Below are 23,522 nucleotides of genomic sequence, written 5' to 3'. Positions count from 1 at the left end.
TGATTTCTCCATTGATGGATTGGGACACTAAGACCTGGGGAAGTCAGTGACATGTCCCTCTTGTCAGCTCAGCAGCATCTCTGTGTTGAGAACCCAGAACTCCTGGAACCCTTTCTAATAAAGTGTTCTTGATCTCACACCTCCTGTGAAGGAGGGGTTTTTTACGCACTTCTCAATTACTTTCAAAACTTTTTCCTTTAAGGAATTAAATTTATTTTTCAGAGAGTCATGTCCCCTTAAGAGAAATGTAACTGGGAACTATTATCTCCCTTGCTCCTATCTTCTCCCCATTGCTTTCTTCCACTCCTGTTTTATCTCTCTTGCTCTCTTCATCTCTCCCCCTTTCTTTCCTTTATAGTTAGGTACACCTGGAGGCAGATGAGAGAGACAAAGATAGCAGATCTAAGTTACAGGAATGCAATTTGCAATTGCCTACAAATGCTCAAAACTTGAACTAAGATTTTGAAACCTCAAGGTTACCAACATCAGTTCTGAATCCAGAAAGATTATTTTCCTTTCCAAATAAGCTGATAATGTTTATGTAAAGTTAAAATTTTATCGTTCCCCAGTGCACTGCCATCACCAGCCGCCACTTGTACTCCTTTTGTTCAGGTTCAAAATCATGCCTGGCACTTGTAATCAAATTATCTTGCAGTGGGTGTGTGAGCTTATTTGAATCTCATGGGGCCAAAATAAGTTGATAATATGTTTCTCTCACAATCATCCACATTATCTGTTTATAAACAGCTTTATTTAATTTGGACAGAATTCGCAAACTTGGAACATTCCTAATTTTTCCCATCCTTTACACATAGGTCCAATCAGTCATTTTACTCTTGATTCTGATCCTAAGAATGATGTACATTTTCCTCAGGCATATAAAGGAAAGAAAAAAAGAAACAGTTGACCAATGTAACAAAAACTCTTTCCAATGAGTTCCCAGTAAAGAAGTGGCAAAACATCAAATTCCAATAATGCCAAAATATTTACTGAAAGGTTTTGAATCTTTCAAAAATGTTACAAAAAGCAAGCAAACACAGTGAAACTAATAAAATATTAGACATTGAAAACTAGTATCTTGGTAAATCTACACAGGCATGGAGGGTAGAAGGGAACATATATGAATGTAGTATGATTAGGTTATTTGACATGTATCACATTTCATCCCATTCAAGGAAAATTATCCCAGACTTTGAAATTAAGGCCAAAACAAACAACAACAAAAACACCAGGACTGTGTGATATATTCATATTATGCTAGCCTATTATTTATCAAGCCCACCCAAGGACCATCTAACTCTCTTGGGAAATGTAACTTTGGCTAATGATCCAATTGGGACCAGATTATGGACCCTGTAAAGTTGGGAGTTGACTTGTAGAAAATTAGTCTCCTTTCTGGCAGAGAAATCCACCTCCAAGGTTATAGTTTTATTTCTCTGTAGGACACTAACCAGTTTTATATCTTACTTTGCAATCTCACTTCATCAAGGCCTTTCCCATTGATTAAATCCTGGTTCCTCACATTCTCTTCTCTATTTTCTGATGATAAGTTTAATGAAACTAAACTCATCATCTACTCATGTGAGAATTATGTTTTTCATGATTTGAGAATTTGTGCTTTGACAATCCTCAAACAACCATGTGAGGTAGATAGTATATCTTCCCTCGACAGAGGAAGAAACTGAGTCTCAGAGGAGGCACTTTACCTGCCTGACACTGTAGAGGTAAGAAGCTATAGAGCTGGTCTTTGAACACAGATCTGCCTGAATTCTTTCATGAAAACCACACTGGTGATGCACATTTGGACTGGAACATCTCCCAAAACAATCAGCCTTACCTACATATGTGTATATGTTGGAGTTATAAGCATTATAACTGGGAACCAACAGCAACTCACACTGAATGACCCAGCTCGGGTATTTAAGTAGTAATTGAAGATAATGTTTACTAATATGTTTGGTTTCAAATTAGAACTTCTGAAAATAGAAATGTTGAAAGAATTTGCCTATGCACTATATAGAATACTACCAGTAAAGTGTGAAATTTCACTGCTATGCTGGTTTCATTAATGGTTCTGGATGACACTGGGCAAATTACTACTGAGATTGTAATAATAACAAAATCATTGAAAAGAATGTAGAACACTTTCTAGAGAGCCTGTCTTTGACAGTTCGTGAACACATCTATGAGAGCTTTCTAAATGAATTTGACCAAATTACCAGCTTATCCCACTGTAAAGATGCTCAGTCTATACTGTGTTCCTGAAGGTGACTTTTGTCCTGGCTAGATACACAGGGAGATGTCAAGACTGGGGAGGGAGATGTTCCTCTTAGTCTGAAAGCACCTAATCTTAAAGGTATATCTTGGGAAAGGCTGGTCTTAACATATACATGTTTATTGGTAAACAAGCATGATTTTCAGCTGGAGTATATATCTTCTGAATGCACCCTTTTATCCGTCTGAAGATCCATTCAACATATATGCAGATTTATAAGTTTTTCTTCATAAATAAAATTCTAAAGTTTGGGTCAATTGGTATCTATGTTGATAAAAAACCTGTGTTTGTGTTGTGAGGGTTTCATCTGCCAAATCACACATTAGATGGTGACCATCTGGCTGTGTTTCCAGGAGAATACATCTCTATTTGATGGGCACCAGGCGGCTGTCTGCCACAGATTGAAGATCAGTGAGGCAATCTGCCCCACTCCTAGCCCCGATCCCAAACTCTGGAGCCAGCTGAATTTTAGCTTCAGCTGAAGTGAAAAGATAACTGTGTGGTTCAAATTCATCTTGACTCACAGTTTTACTGTTTTAGTGTGGTTAAAGCTGCTCACTGTGTCTGTGGTTTTCTTACATAAATTTTCAAGCCAGCTAGTGCTATTAGACAGTGTCTTTTCCAGCTCTGATGCTGGGGGTAGATTTTTAGCTCGCATATTTTTTCCAGATGTGATAAGCTCTCCATAGCCCTCTTGGTGAGCAAAAGCATATCCAGATCTTCTTGAGCTTGACCTACGAGTCTGAGGTCTTTGGCGTCGCTGAGGCCTTGCCTTCCTTTGAGCTTTCTGCCACTGGCGGATCTGAAGAGGAAGGAGACCCAGAGTGAGATGGTGCATCTAAATGATAGACTCCAGGCAGTGGGCCATTTTGCGAAGTGAAAGCCTTCTCCGTAAAGACAACATCAACACTAACAAAATACCCGCCTTCATTGAAAAAGGGAGTTTTTTGCCTAAAAACTAAGAATTTTTCTAACTAAAAGATTACCCTGGGCACTGGTTAGCTTTTATTTCTACCAGGAGACTATTAAACAAGGAGTACTAACGCAAACTTCATCATCGTCCCCATCTCATACATCTGTCTTAAATGAATTGGAACATGTTTTTATACAGAAAGGTTTTCTAGGATGCACCACCCACACACAGTCACTATAACAATGCATAGTCCCGTTGCTCCTGAGATGGGCCTTTCCCCTCTCTTTTGGAGATTCTCAGGATCCAATAGTCATTAGGAACTAGACAAGAACAGAATTTAGAAAATGAGAATCAGAAATTTCAAACTCTTGTGGTAGGTCTATGCACCATGATATTTTCAGGGTTTTGATTTTTTCATGTTTTTTTTTATAACCTTTTGAAGAGGTCAACACCATTTGAGTGGGTTTCCAAGATTTCTTTTATTCCCTAGTAAAGTTAAGGAGAAAATATCCAAGGTTTGGAGCAAGGTCTGCAAGCCACCTTGTTCTCTGAGTCAGCTGATTGCTTGGACTATGACTTTTGTGTCAGGAGAAAACTGTTAAACAGAAAGTCATGGTCTGACTAAATATAGGAAGAAATGATCATCGTCTGTCTTCCTTCAGTTCATTCATCATTTTCTGGGTTTACGTAAGAACGAGTTTACAGAGCCAAAGGGAAAGGATAGACGTAACAGAGGACTCTGGGAATCATTTCAGAAGGAATATTTTTGTGTTTTGGCCCCAGAATGTGAGGGATAACATGACAAGGAAAGTTCTACCTCAGTTCCTCTCAGCATTATTGGACTATCAGTGTTTTTACCCTTCTCTTGATGTGGCTACAAATGGGTCTCCACTTCCTTTCTCCTTTCTTCTTTGTATCTGGGTCCAGGCCTAAGTTGCCATTGTCCTGCTTATACTCCTCTTCCCAAGAAATGCTGAAACATGTTCTATTAACCCCTTGGTTTAGGTATTTTTATAATTTGTTCTATTTTCCTTCTAACTGTATATTTTTCCAATCCATCCATCATGCTGCTGTTCCCTCTCTTAATCTGTTCAGAAGGTAACATTTCCCCTGTTTCTGAACCTGCCACTCTATTTCTACAATGTATGGAGGCCTTTCCCCACCCATCTTGATTATCAGTACCCTCTCGTACTGTACCCTTTATTTGCCTCCAAGTCAATAATTTGCCCTCTAGTTTGCCTTTCCCTTGGAACAATTGTCCAAAGTGCTGCCAGAGAGCTCCTTTTTAAAAAGTCAACTTTTTAAAATCCCCGACTTGTAATTTATGATTCCCCACTCGTATTTAGTCTAGACATTTATTTTTATCAGCACTCACAAGACTAGTACATTCAGATGTAGGCAGTTCTATCTACTGTGATGTGATGCTCTGCACCTGTGGGTGTTTGCCACTGGGAAGTTTATTGGCCTTTTCCTGGGCTTCCAATTAGGCGGAGAAGAACATGATTCCAAGAGCCAAGAATAAGCCCTTCAAAGACTCATCAGCACTACAACATACCTGATCACTCAGGGTTGGGAATAAATCCACCTTCAAAAATCTGAATGCCAGCACAGGAATGACTGAAGCCACTGTTGTTAGGAGAATAACAAGCCAGATACACTTCTGGGTCAAGGAATGTCGTGCATTTCCTATCAGTAAGGAAAATATAATACATTGTGGTTATAAATTGAATTGAATTGTTAAATTAATAGGCTAGTTGTCTGTTTACATAAGACCTTTTTTGAAATGGTGAGGTTTGGATTACCTAGGGAGAACCCCTAGGGTCTTCTTCACTACATAGTATGTTCAGTGGTGGTGAGGAGAAAGCAAGGCTCTTGGGAGCCACTTTGTGGCCTGGTCACTTGGAAAGGGCCAGCTGGAGCCAAGCATTCTCTTATCCAGGTTCAGTCCAGCATCACTCATGAAGCATGCTTCTTTCATCCAGTTTCTAGGTCCCTTGGCTGCATAGCAGCCATTACTCCTAAAAGGCATATTTACCATGGCAGTTGAGGCTTACATGCCATCTTCAGCTAAGGAGAAAGGGGAGTGTGGTTGGAGGGAAGTAGTGGTTTGGACTTCAGAGAGAAAGAAAGCAATTCACAAGGAGATGGAGATGTAGGAGGGAGATTCCCCACAAAACAGAATTATCTTCTGGAGGGCAGGCCCTTTGTAGTATAGGCTTCCCTGGCTAGGTGAGTGGTATAGGTGCCCATCTGTATCAGTAGTTCCGCTGGCATTGTTGTGAGAGACTCCCTTGGTTTCAGTGAGTTTTTTGGAGACTCTTAATTTGTTTGCCCATTTCATGATGGGTGATTTCCAAGTGCACCTGCCCATACTGAGCACCTGAGTGTTCAGCAGTTTTTGACCAAAAGCAGCATGACCCCCGTGTCCCATACTGCCTATTCACCCAATCTCTCCCCTCTCCCTAAGAGACATTATTTTGTTTCTCTGGATGAAAAGAGTCCTCAAAGGGAAACGTTTTGCCCATGTGTAAGAGGTAAAACAAAAAGCAACAAAAGCACTCAAAGACATCAAAATTGATGAGTTCAAAACTGTTTTGAGTAGTGGGAAAAAAGTCTCGACAGGTGTATTGCATGAAATGAATAGTACTTTGAGGTGACTGAAGTTTAAACATAAGAATAAATACACATTTTTTAATAAATAAATTCCTTTGGGGGGTATCTCCTGATAAATATCTCGTAAATAAATGTTTGCTGGACTGCCTTTAACAATGGATAGAGGGAGGACTTTGAACAAATGGGCCTTGCTAGGTTCCTCCCTGTCCATCACTCCTAGTTCGCATCAAACTATAGTTGTTTGTGATGATAGCTCCCTCCCTTCTAAACTTTTAGTCGGTTAGGAGGAATGTCAAAAGTTCTTACTGAGGTTTTTGTTTTTTAAAAATAACCAGGTTAAAATAATCAATATCTCAAAAAGGCATATATTGGGGTGGCAAACTTTGCTCCCCCTCATTATCATATCAAAACTATACAATATATGTCCCAGACACAGGTACAGTCTTCAATGTTATAGTTACAGTCTTGGTGACTGGGTATGTCACAAAGGGTAAGCTTTATTTACCATAGGGCTGAACATTTAAATTCATGCCACAACCCCAAAAAAACCTACATCAAAGGGACTTGCTGATTTCTCTGCTGCTCGCTGGGTTATGAGGTACTGAAGCTTCCCCAGGAGAGCAGGGGTGCTCCTCATTTTTGAAAAGAGTGTTCCCCTCACTGGGAAACCCCTAGTGCAGCCACCAAACACGCTGGTGCAACAGAACAGTGAAGCTCATTTCCAAGCCTGGAGCCAGTTTCTTTACTTTGTACTCACACCTTCAATACTGAGACATTTATTTAAACAAAGGGACAAGGGTCAGTAAGGCTGGTAGTCAAGTTCTACAGAAGATGGAAACTCTGCTTGTATCACCAAAATGACGTTTTGTTCCTATTGGTTTTCTAGGGATTTACCAAACATCCAATTATCCAGGATACCTCTCCCAATGCTAAAAAGTGTTAACACCCTGAATGAGCTTTGGGTGCCTGAATTTTCTGGCTTTCAGGGGCGTTCAACCTGCCGTCCAGGATGGCTATGAATGTGGCCCAACATAAAACTGTGAATTTACTTAACACCTTACTTTTGCTCATTGGTTTTCATTAGTGTTTCTGTATTTAATGTGTGGCCCAAGACAACTCTTCTGGCCGTGTGGCCCAGAGACATGAAAAAGTTGGACCCTGCCAGAGAAGAGACTCTGAGTACCAAAGAGCAGTTGGTTCCATTTCCCTGGGCAGAAGCAAACTTGACTCAACAAATTAAATGTCTCTTTGAGCTTCTTGAAGCTCAGTGCCCCCAGGCATGGATGGAAAAACACCAGCTTCACTTTAAAACCACACTCCTGTTTGCTGTTGGCTACTATGGAAAAAAATTTTTGTTAAACCTCAATGTTGATCTAACTTTTGAAAAGACTCATTGGAGCTCACTAATTAATTCCTGGAATTAATTAGCTGGAGAGAGTGGTCCCCACACAAACTACTTTCTCCAGTTGAGGCATTCCAGTCTCGTTATGCATTCGAAAGTGCTTTCTGAGGGCTGGAAATCTTCTAGTCAATGCACTGAACTTTCAGATTTGGCAGCCAAAAAAAGAAAAAAAGAAACAAAAAACAAAAAAAAAGTTTTAACATCTCTCTCTTTCCTAATATGCTTATTTTTATTCATAACCACCATATTTTTTCTACATGACTGGAATCTTTTGATAAACAAAGTATTAATATTACATATTAAGTAAGAGTGCTGCAATTTAAAATTTCCATGTGCATACAGGGCAGGACAAAAACTGAAGGATAACATCTTTGAGTATACGTGCAAATTTAAATGAAATTACAGTTTCCGGAGTCTTTGCATTGTTGGGAATGTATAACACTATAATTGCTCTTATTTTGCTTTCTACATGAACCAGTCTTCTAAGAATTCTTCTGTAGACTGGATTCCCCAACCAGTAGATGCAAAATCTCAGTCTTGCCTGATTGAGCTCACAAAAATTGTCATCTGTGTGCCTCTCCTTTCTACAGTTTGCTGAGATGAACTCAAAAAACATTATTATTACCAACTTCTCTCACACACCCTAGAGATTTCAAAACTTCTGAGAAAGTATATTAGTAGCCCCACTGTCCAAAGTTCAGTGGTCTTTGCTAGGAATCACTTTGAAATATGGAGAGCAATGTTAGTATACTCAATGGATGGACTGGATATATGCTTTTGTAGAATCACAGGATCTCAAGATTGTCAGAGACTTTAGGAGGTGCTTTGCTACCTACGGTATTCACTGCTCAAATCACTCTGCAGTGTCCCCGAGACACATTTGCTTGGATCATCATCCTTATCATCACTACCATTACCATGGGTAACATTTTTTTAAACTGCTACATAAAATGTCGCATGCTAAGCATTTTATATGCATTATTTTATTTAACCCTCACAAATTTCCTATGAAACTAGAAAATATTGATATTCCCAGTTTAGAAGTAAAGACATTAAGGCATGAAATGGAAAAAACTTGCCCTCCATCACAAAGCTAATAAGCAGTGAAGCTGACCCCGAACCCTGGCCATCTAACTACAGAGTCTACTCTTCATGCCACTATGGACTAGTGACCCAGAAGTGTTAGAAGGCTCTAAATTATACATCACTTCTTTCTTATCCTAATGCAAGTAAGTTCCACAGGTAATCTTTGGCATAGATGTTGGTGATAGGGTGGCATGAAAGATACATTGTCTTTCTCTTTCTCCTTCCTCTATCATACATGAACTTCTCCCAGGTCTTGGGTAGCCCTGGTACATATGCTATGCCTCTTGTTTTCAAAAAGGCAGTTTACTTCACCTGGGCTGTTGAACTAGCTATCTCAATGATTCTTCTGCAACTGGTGAAGACACCAGAAACTAATCTTTCAGAGTTCTTTTCAAGCCCGGGAGCCTTCAGGTGCCTCCAATGCAATCAATTCCTAGAGAAACAATTAGTGGTCATGCCTAGTCCCACCTAACACAGAAAATAAATGACAAAGACAAATAAATGACAGCATGACACTAGGACCCAGTAGATAATAGGATTCACTTACCAACAAATGGAAACTGCTTTGGGAAGACATCAAACATGCCATTACTGTGCATTGTAAATAAAATAGAGAAGTACATGGCAATGCTGCCCCATATGAAGACGTGATTGATGACAGTCCAGTAACTGGTATCCAAAGCTATCTGTAAATAAAGGGGGCACAAGGGGGAAATCTCTGAGGATTAAAAAGAGCATCTGTTTACTGAGGGATGTTTCCCCAGAACTGCTCTGTGAAAAAACGGTTACACCTGTCTAGCTCCCAATCAACCAGAGGCACGTCCACAAGTCAGGGGACTAACTTGACACTTCTCAACAACTGACTTTAGAACTTCTAGCTGCAAGCCATTGTATCTGCCAAGGCTCAATCAGAATTGGGTAATCAAATGTTAAAACTTCTTTTAAGAGAGAAATAAGAAAGCAGAATGGGTTCTAATTTCGATGTTATTTTCCAAATTGCTTTTAAAAATGTTTTTGATGAAAAAATATTTTCTGTAGTAACCAACTACAACATTTTATAATCTGTACATAAATTTTCACATGACCATTTTCTTACGTGGGCATCATCTGTTTCACATCAATATTCTACCTCACTTTGATGATCCTTTCTCTTAAATTATTCAAATAATAACAAAGATAAATCCTTAATCTTCTTCTGACATAAGTGTCAGAAGCTGGTTCCCAGTGCCCTGGGAGCATGTTCACAATCCTTCTCCCTTCCAGTGCCTTGGTGTGGCAGTACAGCAGTAAAAGAGTGACCTGCTATCACGAAGTCACGGAAGCCCCTGGTGAAGGAGAGCCATAGTGTTCTCAGAGAGAAACAAGTAGGTTCTGACGTCATTATTTGCATCTCAGAGGTGCAAAGTGACCCAAGTGAAGGTTTGCTCCTTCCTAGCAGAGTCTGGTGCAAGACCACAGATGCCTCCCCTGCTTGAGAGGACCCTACTTAGTTACTAAATAGACCCTTCCTAGCAGAGTCTGGTGCAAGACCACAGATGCCTCCCCTGCTTGAGAGGACCCTACTTAGTTACTAAATAGATCCTTCTCTGCATTGGATATATACTTCCGCTTCCCACTTCAAGTTTGCTGTCCTTTGAAATACTGCCCCCAGTGATAGAATGCTGGAAGCCTTGGATGTAAAGTGCAGGGATTATAAAGGGACAGCATTTTCTTTTTTCAAGAGGCCTGAGAAAAGAAAGTCCTGCCTCTAATACCTCAGCAAAGAGATGCCAGTTTTCCAGCTTATTTGGCTACTAAGACATTAAACGAAATCTCCAAATCTACCTTCTACCACCTGTCAGTTCATCACTATCCAGGGATACCAATGGCCTGGATTGTGTGGGTATGAGTAAGCATAAAAAATCACTACAAACTTAAGCCTCAGAAAAACAAGAAGAACAAACCAAGAACAAGTGGCTCCTATTGAGGCAGAACTAATGGAAAAAGCAGACAAGTACTGTAACAACAATAACAAAAAATGTAATGAGAATTCTTAAGGGGATGCAATTAGATCACAGAAAAAATTCTGGATGAAAAAACATTACTGCTGAATTTAAAAATTCAGTAGAGAAACAAAATAAGAATAGTCACTGATGAGAACTAAATTAATATTCTGTAAAAAACACGTGGAAATAATATCTCACAGCAGAGAGCAAAAACTTGAAGAAACAGAAAGCTTGTACAAAAAGATACGAGACAGGGATGGCAAATCCATAGATGTCAGATCCGTGGGTCCAGTACACAGAGATAAATGAAATTTTAGAAAAATAAATACATAGAAAGGTAATGATCAAAGAAATAACAGAAGAAAACTGCTCTGGTATAACAAGCAGCAAAGATTTTCAGATGTAGGGGAGCAATGTAAATCCAAGGCAGGTTAAGGGAAGAAGTTACATTCTGGTGTCATTTGGGAAGTTGAAGGATAAAGAACACACACTTCTAGACAGAGAAGATATTACTTACAAAAGAAAGAGATAATATCATAATAATATTATCGTAATATTATATAATATTATGATATTATAATATCATAATATCAAACAGTTATATCAACATAATATCAAACGGTTGAAACTGGGATATAGAACAACTTTCACTAGGTTGCTAATGAAAAAAGCTCTGACTCAAGAATCTTATGCCCATTCGATATAGCATTTAAATGTAAAGGCAAAGAAAGAATACTCAAAATATAAAATCTATCTGCCATTCTGAAGAAATTATTCAAGGAAATGGCAGTAACCAAAAAAAAAAATTAATTAGGAACAAAGGCCTCAAAACAGTGGAAGACAAACAGCTTCAAAGTGGTGGTAAACAACAATTCTTGTAAATTTAGAGTTGGCTCTAAGTGACTAACAATGTGAGGATGAACCGTAGTATTAATTTAGAAAGAATTTTGCAACAGTCAAAACATATGTTGGAGGAGCACTGAACAACATCCTGGAACTAGAATTCTAAATTATAAATGTTTAAGAGTTGGGGAGAGAGTGGGGCGAGGGAGGGAGAAGCAAAGTAAAAACATTTCCAACGTTGTTCAATCTGGAGGTGGGTGAGGGAACGTATAGAACAGGATAGTAAAACACTTGATGGAGGATGCGGTCGCTTAGTTTTGACGAGTTAGCATGGAAATGAAGATTTAACTGGTTATAAAAATAGGGGGAAATCATAGTAGAATGAAAATTCAATAGTAAAAGTTATGTTATTCATCAGTAGGATACTTAAAAAGTCCCAGTGCACTAGTACATGCGTGGCAGCATTGCTTCAATAACAGAAAGAAAAATAGAAAGACAGAAAGAGAGAAGGAAGGAAAGGAACAGAGAGAGAGAGAAAGAAAGAAAGAAAGAGAGAGAGAGAGAGAGAGAGAGAGAGAGAGAGAGAGAGAAAGAAAGAAAGAAAGAAAGAAAGAAAGAAAGAAAGAGAGAAAGAGAGAAAGAGAGAAAGAAAGAGAGAAAGAGAGAAAGAGAAAGAAGAAAGAGGTCCTGAATGTCTATCATTAGAGGATGGGTAAATAAATTATTTTGTGTCTGTATTATAAAATTCTGCACAGCTCTTCAAAAGGTTGTGATAGCTGAATGTGTTGGTTTGGAAAGCTATCTAGTGTCTCTCATTGAGTGAGAAAAGCATATCACAGAAATTATGAGAATTTCTCCTGAATACATGCATGTATGTCTCAAAGCAGAGAAAAATTATGGAAGAATTAAGCTACAGTAATCATAGTAGTAGTTAACCAGGGAAATACAAGGAAGAAAAGGAAGATAGTTGATTTTATTTTAAACATTTCTATATTATTTGAAATGTTAAAAGGAGAACTTTATAATGCAAATAACTGAAGAAAACTGATATTTAAAAAATAGTAGAGATTGGTAAAGTTTGTCCAATAGCATCAGTAGAATACATACATAAGATTCATGATTGTGATTACTATACTGTAATTTAAACTACAATGCCAGACACAAATGAGTTCTTGCTCATGGAAATTTTGTGGGGATTGTTACCATAATGACAAGTTAAGCTTAGACAGCGAGAAAATGGTAATAATGCCACAATCAAAGTGAGCTTATTCACAAAATTCCTGAAACTATTTTATATATATATGTAGGACAGCAGTTTCTACTGAAGCCCAAATTGCTGAGCTTTTATGACTATAATAAACATTTATGCACTCAGTTCTGAAAATTCTATGGGAAAGCAAATATTTGCAGGGCTTCCTAGAAATAAAAATGTGTTAGACTAAAATGACAAGAATTAACCTATCTATTCCTTAAACTGAACTTTGATGTTGAAAGTGGGTCTGTGTGTATATCCTCTATTAATAGAGTTTCTCTCCCGTTTTATTCAAGAATGATTCTGGGGTCCCAGGTGTCCCCTCATGGAAGAAAGAGGTGGACCATGCATTCCCTATAGCTAACAGCTTCCAGTTTTCTTTATAGAGAAGGGAGGTGCACATGGCTTTGGAGTTGGGGATATGAGGTCAGATCTGTGTTTAGATCCTGGCCCATCACATCCTGTGTGACTTGAACAGCAACCTATTTTTCATCTATAGAAATAGTATCTATGTTTTAGAGGACTGTGAGTGGAATAAACAAGATAAAGGAATTATCTCAGTAACAATTCTTTTACATAGGAAATGCTCAATTAATGGGAGCTGCTGCTTTTACTTGGAAAGCCAGAAAAGCCTGACAGAAGCAAGTGGGCCAGGTATCTCTTAGTATATCTGCAGCCTCTCCTTCCTCTATTCTTGCAGGTAATCTCTTTCTTCCAACCCATAGTGCTCCTAGCTTTATCACCACTCTCTTTCTTTCTCCTGTATAAACAAGAATGTATCTGATATTTTTCTTTCTACTCAGTGAGAATCTTTGTTCTCAGGCTGCCTGAAATTTTGCATTTTGACCAATCAAAGACTTTATCACAGACAAAGTTGGAGTCAGATATGTCTGGGTTTCAATTCTGGATCTGGGACTCTGTGTGTCACCTCAGGCAAGTCCTTTAACCTCCCTGAGCTCCATCTGTAAGAAGGGACAATGGTACCTACTTCACAGTGGCCCTGCAAAAAAATTATAAGTATGACATTATTCATAGTGGTAATGATGATACAGGTTTCTGAAGGTTACCACCAAGGACGGGTTTGCTTTAGTCATCTGGATTAGATGGGCATGTAACTAATAGAATATGGATAGTTGGGTACCGCAACCAAATTCTTCTCACTTCCTTTGCTCAACTTTAAACTCTCTTCTTATATGCCTTGTCCTTTGGTTCATTCAGCAAATACTCATTTGTGTCTGGCATTGTAGTTTACATTAGAGTACAGTAATCAACAAAGCATGACCATTGGAAACTGCATTTGGCCACCATCACTAGCCTGTATCTCTCCTCTCTCATTCTCCTATCCAGAAAGTTCCTCAGTCTGCTGGCTGTTTCGGGCCACCCCTAGCACTCAGAATTAATGGTGGGTGTGTGGGAAAGGACAGAGAGAAACCCGATAGAGGAGAAATCTATGGAATGGGAGTAGGTGGATAAGACTTAGAGGACTTTGACCCTGTAACATGGTAAAGAGATCACAGCCACCAAGCAGTGAGACCCAGAACCTCGTCTTCAGAAGTACAACTTCCTGTGTACATTACTGCTTCCCAGCCATACCTAAATACTCTGCACCCCAGCAATAATAGTGTTGTAGAAAATGCTTGCCTCACCTTTTTAAAGGACACTCACAAATACCTTTATTTAAGAACATTTGCTTGAGAAATAAGACTACTGAATCCTAGTCCTAAATGTGCAATGCAGTTATTGCGTGATCTTGGGCAAATCTTGGTCTCAGTTTGTTCTATGAATTTTATTTAAATTATACCTGTTATGCTTTTAACATAACTCCACCAAGTCTTTGAAACTCCTCTTTCTAGGAAGTGCAGCTTATTCTCTTCCCCCTGAATGTGGGCTGGAAATAGTGACTCAGTTCTAATACAGGAAAACAAGTCATTTACAATGGAGAAACCTGAAAAACATTATCCTAACTAAGTAACCAAGACCAGCATCACCAGTAATAAATTATGTTGATAGCATGTGCTCCCCTGACAGGATGCAACAAAAAGGACACATCTCTGTGTTTCTTCCCCAAAATCCATAATCTCAATCTATTCCCAAGAAAAAATTAAAAACAACAAAAAAACCCAGAGATATTCTACAAAATACCTGACCCTCTTCAACAATGTCAAGGTCATGAAAGACAAGGGGAGAGTAGAAAATTGTCAGAGAGGAAACTAAGAAGGCGTGACAACTGAATGCAATGTGGGATCCTGGAACAGGGAAAGATCAGTAATGCAAAACTGAGGAAATATGTAGTTCAGTTAATGGTTCTATGCCAGGGATAATTTCACAGTTTTGACAACTGCACAATGGTTGTGTAAGATGCTAATATTAACATTAGAGAAAAACTAGGTGGACTACAGTTGCCCTTGAGGAGATGAAAGGCAGAGAATAGATGGGGGAGACAAAGCCAATCAGGCCTGAACCAAACAGACCTGGACAGTCGCACCCTGAATGAGGGACCAATGGTTACTCTGAGTTCGAAGTATGAATCCCTCTGAGAAAGCATGGGTTCCATTTTTGTAAAACCTTGATAATTAAAGGTAACACATTTGAATAGTTTGATTTTAAAAGCTCTAAATTACAGAATGCAAAATTGTGTGATCTTTCTTATAAATAATGTTTCTAAAGAAAGATTTTTAAATATATTATATTGATTGTGCTATTACAGTTGTCCCATTTTCCCCCCTTCACTCCCCTCCACTCTGCACACCCCCTTTTACTCACATTCCCCTACTTTAGTTCATGTCCATGTGTCATACATATAAGTTCTTTAGCTTCTACATTTATCATACTATTCTTACCCTCCCCCCTGTCTATTTTCTACCTACCATCTATGCTACTTATTCTCTGTACCTTTTTCCCCCTCTGCCCCTCCCACTACCCTGTTGATAACCTTCCATGTGATCTCCATAAAATAAGATTATTTTTATGAGCTCTCAGCTTGTGAAACAGTAGAAATGTAACAGTGGCATCCAACTGTTACAAGAACTGTGTGATTTATGGGGGAAATGCTTCTAAATCTAAAGTTAACATAGAAACATAGCACTGGCATTTCTGTGACAGAGTATAAGAAAATAAATTATAGACCAGCAAAAAGAAAAAGAGATGTAAGAATACCAACAGATTTTTAAAACTAAAACATGAAGTTAATTAAAAATTGTAAGGTTAATTTTGAAAGCTAGTTTCACTAAAAACATATGATACCTGTTATATCTATGACAAATTTTCCAGGTAAGTTTTTGCCCTTACTTTTTTTTTAATCTTTTTTTTTAAATTTTGTTGATTATGCCATTACAGTTGTTCTATTACCCCCCTTCATTCCCCTCCACCCTGCACCCCCTGCCCCCTTGATTCCCCCCTTTATGACCATGTGTCTCAAGTTCTTTAGATTCTATATTTCCCATACTATTCTTGCCCCCCTATCTATTTTCTACCTACCATCTATGCTACTTATTTTCTGTACCTTCTCCCCCATTCTCCTCCTCCCACTCCCCTATTGCTAACCCTCCATGAGATCTTCATTTCTATGTTTCCGCTCCTGATTTAGCTATCCTTTTAGTTTGCTTTTGTTTTAGGTGTGATTGTTAATAACTGTGAGTTTGCTGTCCTTTCACTGTTCATCTTTTTTATCTTTTTTTTCTTAGATAAGTCCCTTTAACATTTCATATAATAAGGGCTTGGTGATGATGAACTCCTTAAATTTGGTCTTATCTGAGAAGGACTTTATCTGTCCTTCCATTCTAAATGAAAGTTTTGCTGGATAGAGCAATCTTGGTTGTAGGTCTTTGGATTTCATGACTTGGAATACCTCTTTCCAGCCCCTTCTTGCCTGTAGGGTCTCTTTTGAGAAATCCGCTGACAGTCTGATAGGAACTCCTTTGTAGGTGACTGTCCCCTTAGCTCTTGCTGCTTCTAGGATTCTCTCCTTCATTTGAATCTTGGCTAATGTAATTATGATGTGCCTTGGTGTGTTTTTTCTTGGGTCCAACTTCTTTGGGACTCTCTGAGCTTCCTGGATTTCCTGGAAGTCTGTTTCCTTTGCCAGATTGGGGAAGTTCTCCTTTATTATTTGTTCAAATAAGTTTTCTACTTGTGGCTGTTCCTTTCCCCCTTCTGGTACCCCTATAATTCGGATGTTGGAGCGTTTAAAGATGTCCTGGAGGTTCCTAAGTCTCCTCTCATTTTTTTGAATTCTTGTTTCTTCATATTTTCCTGTTTGGCCATTATTTTTTTCCTTCTGGTTCACTCCCTTGATTTGAGTCCCAGTTTCTTCTTCATCACTATTGGTTTCCTGTGCAATTCCCTTCATTTCAATTAGTTTAGCCTTCATATGTTCCTCTAATTTTTGACTAAAATCAACCAGTTCTGTGAGCATCCTGATCACCAATGTTTTGAACTGTGCATCTGAAAGTTTTGCTATTTTTTTGTTGCTTAGATTTATGGGCTCTGGGGCTTTGAGAGCCATTTTTGGTCTGTTGGCGCCTGTTTACTATATGGAACAGAGCCTTAGGTGTTCACCAGGGCAGGGCCACTGACGTAGATGAGTTGTGACACTGTATGTGGGGGCGGGGTCAGAGCAGGGAAATGGTGGCCCCCTCTGCTGCCTCTTGCTGCTGAGGCCTGCTCACCCACTCCCTCACTGGTCTATTTGCGCATGAATGCAGGACCACAGTCAACCCGCCACCCTGCACCCTCGCTGGGTATGCCGGTTGCTCACTGGGTCTGCCCGTTGCAACCCCACGCCTGGGATCCACGCCTGAGTCCATCTGACCAAGTTTTCCTGTGCAACCCTGCTCCACCAGCTGCTGGTTTCGCCCCTATTACCAGTCAGGCTGAAGAATTTGTTGTTATCAGACTTCCGAAAAGTTTAATTTTCTGTGTTCTGGCTGTGTTTTCTGTTGCTAATATTGTATTGTCTCTAACCTTGGTTGTGGGAGAAAGCAAGGCGTATCCACCTATGCCTCCATCTTGGAGGAAGTCCTGCCCTTCCTTTTATATAGCATATAATATTAAGGAGAATTTGAAGAATAGTCACCCTTTGCTTTCTTCTTCGGATGTCGGTCCTTTATCTCAGTGACTACCTTTTGAATCACCTCTTGGAGCACCAAGTAACAGGCCTGACCCAGAGGTGACTAAGCTGCTACTACTAAAAAGATGTCCCTGTACATGCCACAAACACACTCCCACTGCAAGGAGAATCCAGGGGAGTGGAAATGTGCTCTCATGACAAGGAGTACATCTCCCAATTATCTGGGGCAGAACAATAAAAGTAGACACCGAGTTTGCTCAGCAATCAAAGGCAACAAAACAAGAGCACCTGGAGTGCCCAACACAGTGGCAACAGCTGTAAGAAAAGATGAAGCGATAGCTTCTGTGAGGAGATATAGACCTTATCCTGGTAATGAACTCCCCTGATGGATGCCTGAGCTACATCGGGTGCTTCCAAGTCACTCCATGATTTCCTCCTCTGCTGCAGAACTGAACATAGGAGACTGGGCTTGGAGGGTTCAGAGAGCACCAGTGTGCTTTATTTAGCTGTAAAACAGACAAACAGAACTCCTTTTTGAGTGGAGAAATCTGGTTCTGCTTTTGGATGCTACCTGACTCTGAATTTTGAACTTCCAAGATGTCAACTGTCAGATGGCTTTCATATGGACTTAATGATATTCACTCAGATAAGCCAACAAATGGAAAAGATGCCCTTTTAAAGCAATATGTTTACATTTGATTCATTCAACCTAATAAATATTTATTGCAGCATGAAGAAAAAGTCTGGGCTTAAAGAGATCTTTTGTTGGATGTGAGCAGCTAAGATTTATAAAAGATTGGTTACAAATCTTTTTGGCTAGGAAAAGGCCTGACCAAAGGCAATTCAAACTCTATAAAAATTAAGCCCTTGATTGATATTTTCCCCTTAAAAATAAAAACAAGAAACAAACAAAAACCCTGAAACAAAGGCATAAAATGGAAGCCACATTGCTTACTGTACCCACCCAGAGCTACAGATTTTAATAGACAGAAATCTTTTGTGAATTCTAACCTATATCGGATAGTATTATTCATCATTTGCATTAAAAAGGAAATAGAAACACAACTCAAGATGTCCAGTGGAAGAAGATCAATGAAACATCAAAGGTCATCCCTGTCAGATTCAGAGGTGCCACAGATATACCACTGAACCTCTTGAATAATTCCAAGGTTATAATGCCAAATAAACTGTAGATCTCACTTTAAAACCTAGACATTATGAAGTCTTATACAAATCATGAAAAAGATTCTCTTTCTGTCATAAGTGGAAAAAATGTGTTCTTCAAACACCAGAAGGAAATAGTAGTATAATCATATCTCCTTACTGACAATATTCAACCCCAAGAAGTGATTCCATTGTGAGATTTCTACTAATGTGGAGACTACAGACACCTAATGCTAATTTCCTACATCTGGTAATTTATGTTAAAGCTTCTTGTTTCTTTCTTTTTCCCCCAGTTTCATTGAAAAATAATTGACATAAGTCAATTATTTTAAGTTTGAGGCATACAGTATGATGGTTTGATTAACATACATCATGAAATGATGACCACAACAGGTTCAACTAGCATCCATCTCAGAATGTGTAGTCAAAAAGGAAACCCCAGTGGTCTTGTGGGATTCCTTCTCCCCCAAGAAGTAGCAGAAAAATTGGTCAACAATAAAACAGAAGTATAAAAGTTATGAAGCCATCAAGTTAAGATGTTTTCACCAACAGGGTTACCTGCACACTGACCACGATGACCAAAGATGTGGCCATGGTGACTGCAAAAGACTGGTAGTCGGCAACATGCTGCCCATCCTCTCCAGCCATGTTGTAAAAGGCCCCATAGGGAATGAAGAAAAGGGTTAATGATGTGTAGATTCCATGTGCCATGCACATGAAAAATTTACGCTTGTTAAAAAGCAGATTCAGCTGTCCAGGTTTGTAGAGCTGGGGATGGTCCATGCTGTTCTGGTCACTTACATCCTGCCAACAAAGTGTTAGTTAGATCAGCAGAGGAGGCTTGAGGAGAAGTCAGAGAAGCCCTGAATTCCCCATCTCCAGAAATAGCCAGTGCATATCTAAGCATGCCCTCATATGCACTAGTCATTATTTTGTTTTCATTCCTGCAATAACCCAGAAGATACTAAAATGATCCCTATTTTATAAAGAAGGAGCTTGAGTGTCCAAAAGGGATTCATGAGAGGTTACACAGCTCTTATAGCAGGACCAAATCTTGACTCACATCCAGAAGTTTGCCTTCACTTTGAAGTTTCTTTCCTGTATTCTCTCTCCTGCAACTGCACTCACGATCACAGGATTCTATAGTACATCATGTGTGTCAGTGGGCCTCGGGGTTCATTGCCAGGGAAGTGAGTGGTAGTGACTAGGTGATGGCAGCAGAGAACTGCAGAGTTGGAATTGGCCAATCAGAGTCTTTAAGTTGGGGGCAGGGGTGGTGGTAGTGGTGAGCAGCAGTAGGGGATCAGAGAAAGAGAAAAATCTCATGTGAAATTCCAGGTGGGAAGGGAGCTGGGCCTCAAGAGCTGAGTGTTCTACCCAGTGAAGATGCCAATACTGTTCAGGACAAAGAATTTCCACAGAATGAGAAGGCATCATGTTTGGCCCCAACAGGGGTCCTGGGAGAATCTAAAACAGCGTTTCTCAAACTTAATGTGCATGCAAATCACCTGGGGAGCAGGTTATGAATCAATAGGTCTGGGGTGGGGCCTGAGATCCTGCATTTCCAACCAGCTCCAAAGCTGATGACCATACTATGAGCACCAAAGCCAAATGCCAAAACTAAAAAGGATGGCAAGGACATCACAGGACCATGAGTGGAGGAGAGGCAGCTAAAGAGGAAGGAACACAGGCATGAATGAACTCTGTGGGCAAACCAAGTTCCCCTTCCTGCTTGTGGGATGGCCTGAGTCTTGCTAAGTGGGGTCCCATGGAAAACACTGACATATTCACTTCAGGAAGTCCTGTTTGGAGATGCTGTTGGGAGCTTGTTTCCTCAATTCAGTGACTGGTCGAGTTACATGCACAGGCTTTGAAACCAGACAATCCTGAGTTCAAATCCTGGCTCTGCAACTTAGCAGCTGTGTAGTCTTAGACTTTTTAATGAACCTATCTGAGGCTCAGTTTTCTCATTTCCAGAAATGCTAACAACAGCACAGGATCCTTCACAGGATCACTGTCATCATTCAATGGGCACGTATTCTGCAGAGTTCTTGCCATACCTTAAGTAATAAATAACAGGAGCCTCTATACAGAGTAAATAAAATGAGGAGAGTAACACTAACAATGGTAGCAGTGTAGCAGGCTATGAGTTAAATGGCCTGGTGTTAGGCTGAATTTTATCACCTATTAGCTTTAGGGTGGTGACTGGAACCTCTGAGCCCTGGCTTCCTCCTTAAAACAAGTGATCTGTGGATAATCACTGAGGCCCTTCCAGCAGAGCCTTCATGATCCGTGATCAGTGTAAGGGCCAGAGTTGACAAAGCAGGGAAGGAAAGGAATGGACACTCAAGAGGACGGCAATAGAGGCCTTATTTGTTTATCTATTCATTCATTCATTCATTTTTCAAATTGCACATCACCATCTTTTCCCAGAAGCTGATTTATTTTCTTTTATTCCACATTCTGAGCAGATACCAAGTACCAAGGAAAGAAACACTTGTTAATGTGGGCACTTAAAAATGAGTGTGCTTAAATCCTTTATACCTTGGGTTTTTAGAAGTCTCTTTGTGTAGAATTCCATATAATACACCATTCACAAACTGCCATTTTTACATATGGACAGTGAGACATGACTGACTACATAGCCACAGCATGAGAGAGTGGAGTGAGCTCATAATGTGAAGATTTATATTTTGCAATAGACGGCTTTGGGCCAGAGAATGAGGCCTAGCAAATGGGTCTAACAACAGCCTGGAGAAAATCTGGCTTCCTTAAAAATACTTCAAAAAAATTTTTAAATAATACACTCTAATCATGCCATGGCAAATCCTCTGGCTAGCATTTCACTTCCCCATATGCGGCCAGACTTCTCCCCTTTCCAGGAAATGCCCTCCAAGGCTCTCCATGTGCCAAGGAGCCACCATTTCTCTCTTTTCTCAAGCATGGGAGCTAAAAATAAAGAAGACTGCAATGCACCTCGTTCTCCATGGCTGGGGCCCTGTGTCTTTCTGCCCCACTGGGAGGTACGTGCAGTTCCTGTTCTGGGCTGTGCTGGCCAAGGGAGTCTCATCACAGACGCCAGTTCTCTGCACTTCCACCTGGTTCCCTGATTTTATGTATCATGCCTGGTTCTCTATACTCTCAGAGGCTAATACAACACTTGTAGGTGGTGAGCCACAAGTTCTGAGGCATATTAATAAGTGGTATATGAAAAGTAGATAACTAAAAGTACAGTCACAGGAGTTTGGGAAATGCTGAACTAAAATGAAGTTAAAGAGACTATTTCCTGTAGGATGCCTCAGAGCTCTGAGATCTTGGGGTGTGAATGTGGGGTATGATTCCCTAAGGGGAGAGTAGCCAAACTTTGGCCAGAGAAACTTTTGGGGGTGGTGGAAGAGCAGGGATATGCAAGGGTTTTCGACCCATGTTATATCTGTTAAAAACAACTGTACTCCTAAGACTTTTTCTATGACTTGTATCTTCTAATTAAAGAGCAGACAGTGACCAGAGGGTAGCAGGGAGGGAGATAACAGGGGAAAGGAGAGGAAGGGTCAAGTCAAGAACATGTATAAAGGACCCATGGACAAAGACAAAGAGCAGAGGATTGAATGTGGGAGATGGGGGTGGGTAAGGCAGGGGAGAGTAATAGGGGGGAAGTGGGGACAACTGCAATTGAACAATAAAAAAATTAAAAAGTTAGAAGCAACTAAAAGGCATCGGAAGAACAAAATAGCTTATAAATATAGAAATAAACACATACCTGGTCAAAAATCCCCATGGCTAAAACAGGAAGTGACGTGTAGACAATGTTAAAGAGGGTAATGAACCACTGGTCATAGACAGTCTGAAAAGAAAGAACACATCGGTGAGAAACATAACCCCCAGCAGTGAGGATGTTTACTTGTGGGCTCATATATGAAATAGCTCAATTTCCTGAGGTGGGTGAGAGTTTAATTTTGGAGTCAGACAGACATAAATTCTCCCCCAGGCTCTGGCTGTAACCATTGCTCTAAGGCAGTTCCATTGCCTTAGTGGGACTCTAGATCTCTCTAAACTCCCGTCCATTTCCGCCTGTTAAAATGAAGCCATACTCTCCCTGCAGAGTTGCAGTAGGGGTGAGAGGAGGTGGTCTAGAGAGTAAATACTGGACACATGTAAGACCCTGAACTCTTGTGGTAAACAGTTATTTCGTTATCCAGTTTTTCAATGGCTTATAATGAGTTCAGTGATCTAATCTAAGTGATATGCAAAGATCCACTAAAATCTTCAGAGGAAGATGCAGAAATAACTCGTCTGGCTGTACCCTGTGCTCAATGGAGTTTCTTCTTCAGAGTGGCTCAACGTAAGGTGGACATGGAGCTGGCTGCTCAGGATACTGCATATAAACATGATAATGAAGTAACAAAGTGAGATGATAAAAATATCCCCTCACATCTACATAGAGTACTTCCTTGCATAAGCCTCACTAAAAGTCAGTAAGACATATACAACAGGTGTTACTGTAAATCTCTATTTTGTTAATGAGTACATAGAGATGTAGAAACAGAATCTTTCAGGGTTACAGAGCTTAATACAGGCAAGGACAAAAATTAAAACCCAGGTCTCTAGCTCCTAAACTATGTCTGTCCTACCACTTGTATCACTCATTCATTCAATATTTATTTAAAAAACCACTATGTGCCAGTCACTGCTCCAAACAAGGGAGTAATTCAACCTGATCACTCAGATTAAAATTCCTCATGAAATCTGCAGTCTAATGGTAGCAAGGAGAATATATATATATATATATATATATATATATGCGCATATATATATATATGTATGTATGTTAATAAATACAAGGGGGAATAGGAAATGTGGGAGGGATGTAGTTGTAAAAAGGTGACTAGAGAGGGTCTCACTGAGGAGTGACATTTGAGCA

General features: G+C 39.8%; 1 protein-coding gene across 6 annotated transcripts in view; it reads right to left on the bottom strand.

Annotated features, from left to right (window-relative positions):
• Positions 1 to 729: 729 nt before the first annotated feature.
• Positions 730 to 23,522, bottom strand: part of ATP8B4 (ATPase phospholipid transporting 8B4 (putative)) — a 234,997-nt gene continuing 212,204 nt past the window's right edge. For 5 of the 6 annotated variants that reach the window (XM_037156463.2, XM_037156465.2, XM_037156462.2 and 2 more), the window contains 5 exons: positions 22,362 to 22,445; positions 19,160 to 19,405; positions 8,837 to 8,975; positions 4,744 to 4,874; positions 730 to 3,077 (listed from right to left, as the gene is read on the bottom strand). In XM_037156463.2, the coding sequence (XP_037012358.2) occupies positions 2,796 to 3,077; positions 4,744 to 4,874; positions 8,837 to 8,975; positions 19,160 to 19,405; positions 22,362 to 22,445 (882 nt within the window). In that variant the 3' untranslated portion in view covers positions 730 to 2,795. The remainder of the gene's footprint in view (positions 3,078 to 4,743; positions 4,875 to 8,836; positions 8,976 to 19,159; positions 19,406 to 22,361; positions 22,446 to 23,522) is intronic. The other variant, XM_037156467.2, reaches the window with a different exon arrangement.

This window comes from Artibeus jamaicensis, unplaced genomic scaffold, assembly GCF_021234435.1.
Source record: "Artibeus jamaicensis isolate MK-2021 breed Jamaican fruit bat unplaced genomic scaffold, CSHL_Jam_final contig_548, whole genome shotgun sequence".
NCBI lineage: Eukaryota > Metazoa > Chordata > Mammalia > Chiroptera > Phyllostomidae > Artibeus > Artibeus jamaicensis.
This window is presented reverse-complemented; position numbering and strand designations above follow the sequence as displayed.